We start from the raw sequence: 2568 nt of genomic DNA, 5'->3' as shown, positions 1-2568 counted from the left end.
CCTGATATGTTTTTGTGAATTGTGATTGGTCTAAAGTTTTCGTATAAAAATTGATTTAATATGTTTGCTGTAACTTATGTTTAGAAAGATTTTTTTTAAGGATGGGAAAGTCTGGGACTTTTAAACGTGTGTCCAGGGCTAAAATAAATGTATATTTGTTCTAGAAACTTTTGAGTGTTGAATTTGTGTTGTTCGCTAATCAAAATAAAAGGGTGACGCTAAACGTATTCCTCATGTTTGCTAAACTAGGACTGCAAACAAATTGAATGTTTAGCGAACAATTCTTTAACTGTTTAGTGGGAATGTGTTTGTGTTTGTTAACGTAAACAAACTAGTTAATTCATTTAGTTTAGTCAAATGAACGGACGTTAATAGACGCCGCTTTCGTTCATAATGTTGTTCACGAACGTTCGATAACATGTTCGTTTGTGTTCGAAAGTTTATTAGGGTTTTTAATTTTTATATTTAATTTGAATACTTTAAAATTCTCCCTAATAAATTATTTAATAAATACTAGTGTGTTGTATATTTCATACGGTAATACATCTTATCCTTGACGAACGGAAATGAATCGAAAGTCTCGTTCAGTGTTCAGTAAGTGTTCATAGACACATTTATTTCCTTAACGAATAAATCTATAGGGGATGGGGTACGTCTAGCCCACCCTTCTTTTATAAAATTTGAATTTGACTTCTCTGAGATAGTGAAATCCTCACTATTTACTATTAATCTTGTGACTATTTTAGTCTAAGTTTTATCCTAATTAGGAGGTTCAAAAGAATGTTTTTGCAATCTAATTCACTTCTATAAATTGAAACAACAATCTTGTTGAGTTGATTCTTGATCTTTCAGTATTTTTTGATTAACTTTGCAACTCACCATCAGTATCTAAATCTAGTCTTTCTAAACTGTCTACTTTTAGCCAATGGCACCAGCGCGCATGTTTGCTAAGGATAACAGTGAAGGCGTGGTTGATAACGTTGTCACTAATTTGGCTAAGGATAACAGTGAAGGCGTGGTTGATAACGTTGTCACTAATTTAGCTAAGGATAACAGTGAAGGCGTGGTTGATAACGTTGTCGCTAATTTTGCTAAGGATAACAGTGAAGGCGTGGTTGATAACGTTGTCACTAATGTTGAAGATAGTATGTGTAGCATTGAACCAACTACCCTGCCGCAAGCTAGCAAGTATGTTCAGTATTCTCAAGTTTGTTTTTTATAGTATGTTAAACATGATTTTCTTCTTTTCTATTATTTTAGCAGCAAATCCCTGTTGGAGGGGCGACAATTCTTTCATTCTCGTACATTTCAGGTATTTCTTTTAATTATTAAGTTAACAACTCACCATCAGTATCTAAATCTCTTGTCTGCTTTAGCCAATGTCATCAGAGTACTTGTTTGGTGACGAAGACAGTGACGACGAGGTTGATGATGAGATTGCTGAACGTGAAGAAAAAAGAGTAGGTTCTGGTAACAAATAATAACATTGACAGGCGTGCTATAGACAATAAATAACTAACCTTTTCTTGAATTGAATTCAGAGGCTGGATAGGTTTGTGGATGCTACCCAACATGAGAAGCGATTGATGCTTCTCTGGAACTCATTTAAGAGAAAGCAAAGGTAATTCAGTTCTCTACTTTTATATGTTTTTATGATTTAACCTTGGATTAACTTAACTTGAGCATTGTTTATTTGTGGTGGTGTTAGGGTGGTGGCAGACGGACACATTCCGTGGGCTTGTGAGGCGTTTTCAACCCTGCATAGACTAGACTTTCTCGAGAGTCCAGAATTGCGCATGTATGCATCCAAACCCTTCTTATCACCATGCAAATAGATTTAAAAAAAAAATGTTATACAAAAATTAATTATTATGTTATTAAATTAAAAACGTAGTTGTGAATCGGCTGCAGGTGTTGGAACGTATTCATGGTTAAGCTATGGGAGATTGGTCTTCTCGATGCAAACACGATGAACAACTGTGGATCCATACTTGGCCAAAATTCTGAAAAGAAAAACTAATTGAAGGTTTTGTTGTTGTGTTAAGATGTAGGTCTCAAGAAAATGTTATAAGTTGTTTCTTTCACTTAGGTTTGTTCTTGCAGTCGGTCAGATTTTGATGCATGTTGTAAAAGACAATCTTTCCATTCAGTTCCGAATTTATCTTCATAATCTCAGCTGATGTAGCCTTGTTTCCATTACTGACAGATAAAAGCCCTTTACATATATAGGAAACTTTTGATTTTGGAAATACAAAACTAAAATCTTTTTTTGAGTTACCAGGAATAAACTGAATTCTATGAAAGTTTTGTCAAAACAAATCATGAATCCTTGATTTTTACATATGTGATTTTGTCAAAATAAAATAAGAATGTTGATTTATAAAATGAAATGCTAGAGGTGGTGTATCTATTAGGGATACGGACATTAAGCAGACGGGAAACTCGAAACATCCAAGACACGCATTCGCATATGGAACTAGTTTTAAAAAGTTTGAAAGTTTGGGATATGTATGATACAAGGTGATACTTGCTTGACTATCAAAACCTGTTTAGCCCCATGAAACCAAA

The 2568-nt window shown here is 34.1% G+C and overlaps 1 protein-coding gene across 1 annotated transcript; it reads left to right on the top strand.

Moving 5' to 3' along the window:
* The first annotated feature begins 925 nt into the window (after positions 1-925).
* LOC110906282 (polycomb group protein EMBRYONIC FLOWER 2-like) lies at positions 926-2112 on the top strand. The gene is made up of 6 exons (XM_022151457.2): positions 926-1188; positions 1261-1312; positions 1377-1460; positions 1542-1621; positions 1709-1798; positions 1912-2112. Exons 1-6 carry the CDS (start codon positions 926-928, stop codon positions 2018-2020), a joined length of 678 nt encoding a protein of 225 aa, XP_022007149.2. The 3' UTR covers positions 2021-2112.
* The last annotated feature ends 456 nt before the right edge of the window (positions 2113-2568 follow it).

The sequence above is a fragment of the Helianthus annuus genome, chromosome 14 (genome assembly GCF_002127325.2).
Source record: "Helianthus annuus cultivar XRQ/B chromosome 14, HanXRQr2.0-SUNRISE, whole genome shotgun sequence".
Classification (NCBI taxonomy): Eukaryota; Viridiplantae; Streptophyta; class Magnoliopsida; order Asterales; family Asteraceae; genus Helianthus; species Helianthus annuus.
This window is presented reverse-complemented; position numbering and strand designations above follow the sequence as displayed.

Excerpts from the sequence above, each read along its gene's own strand:
- LOC110906282 (XM_022151457.2), top strand. The coding sequence starts at position 926 with ATGGCACCAGCGCGCATGTTTGCTAAGGATAACAGTGAAGGCGTGGTT. Across the intron at positions 1,189-1,260 it reads ACCCTGCCGCAAGCTAGCAA|CAGCAAATCCCTGTTGGAGG; the intron begins GTATGTTCAGTA and ends CTATTATTTTAG. Across the intron at positions 1,622-1,708 it reads TCATTTAAGAGAAAGCAAAG|GGTGGTGGCAGACGGACACA; the intron begins GTAATTCAGTTC and ends TGGTGGTGTTAG.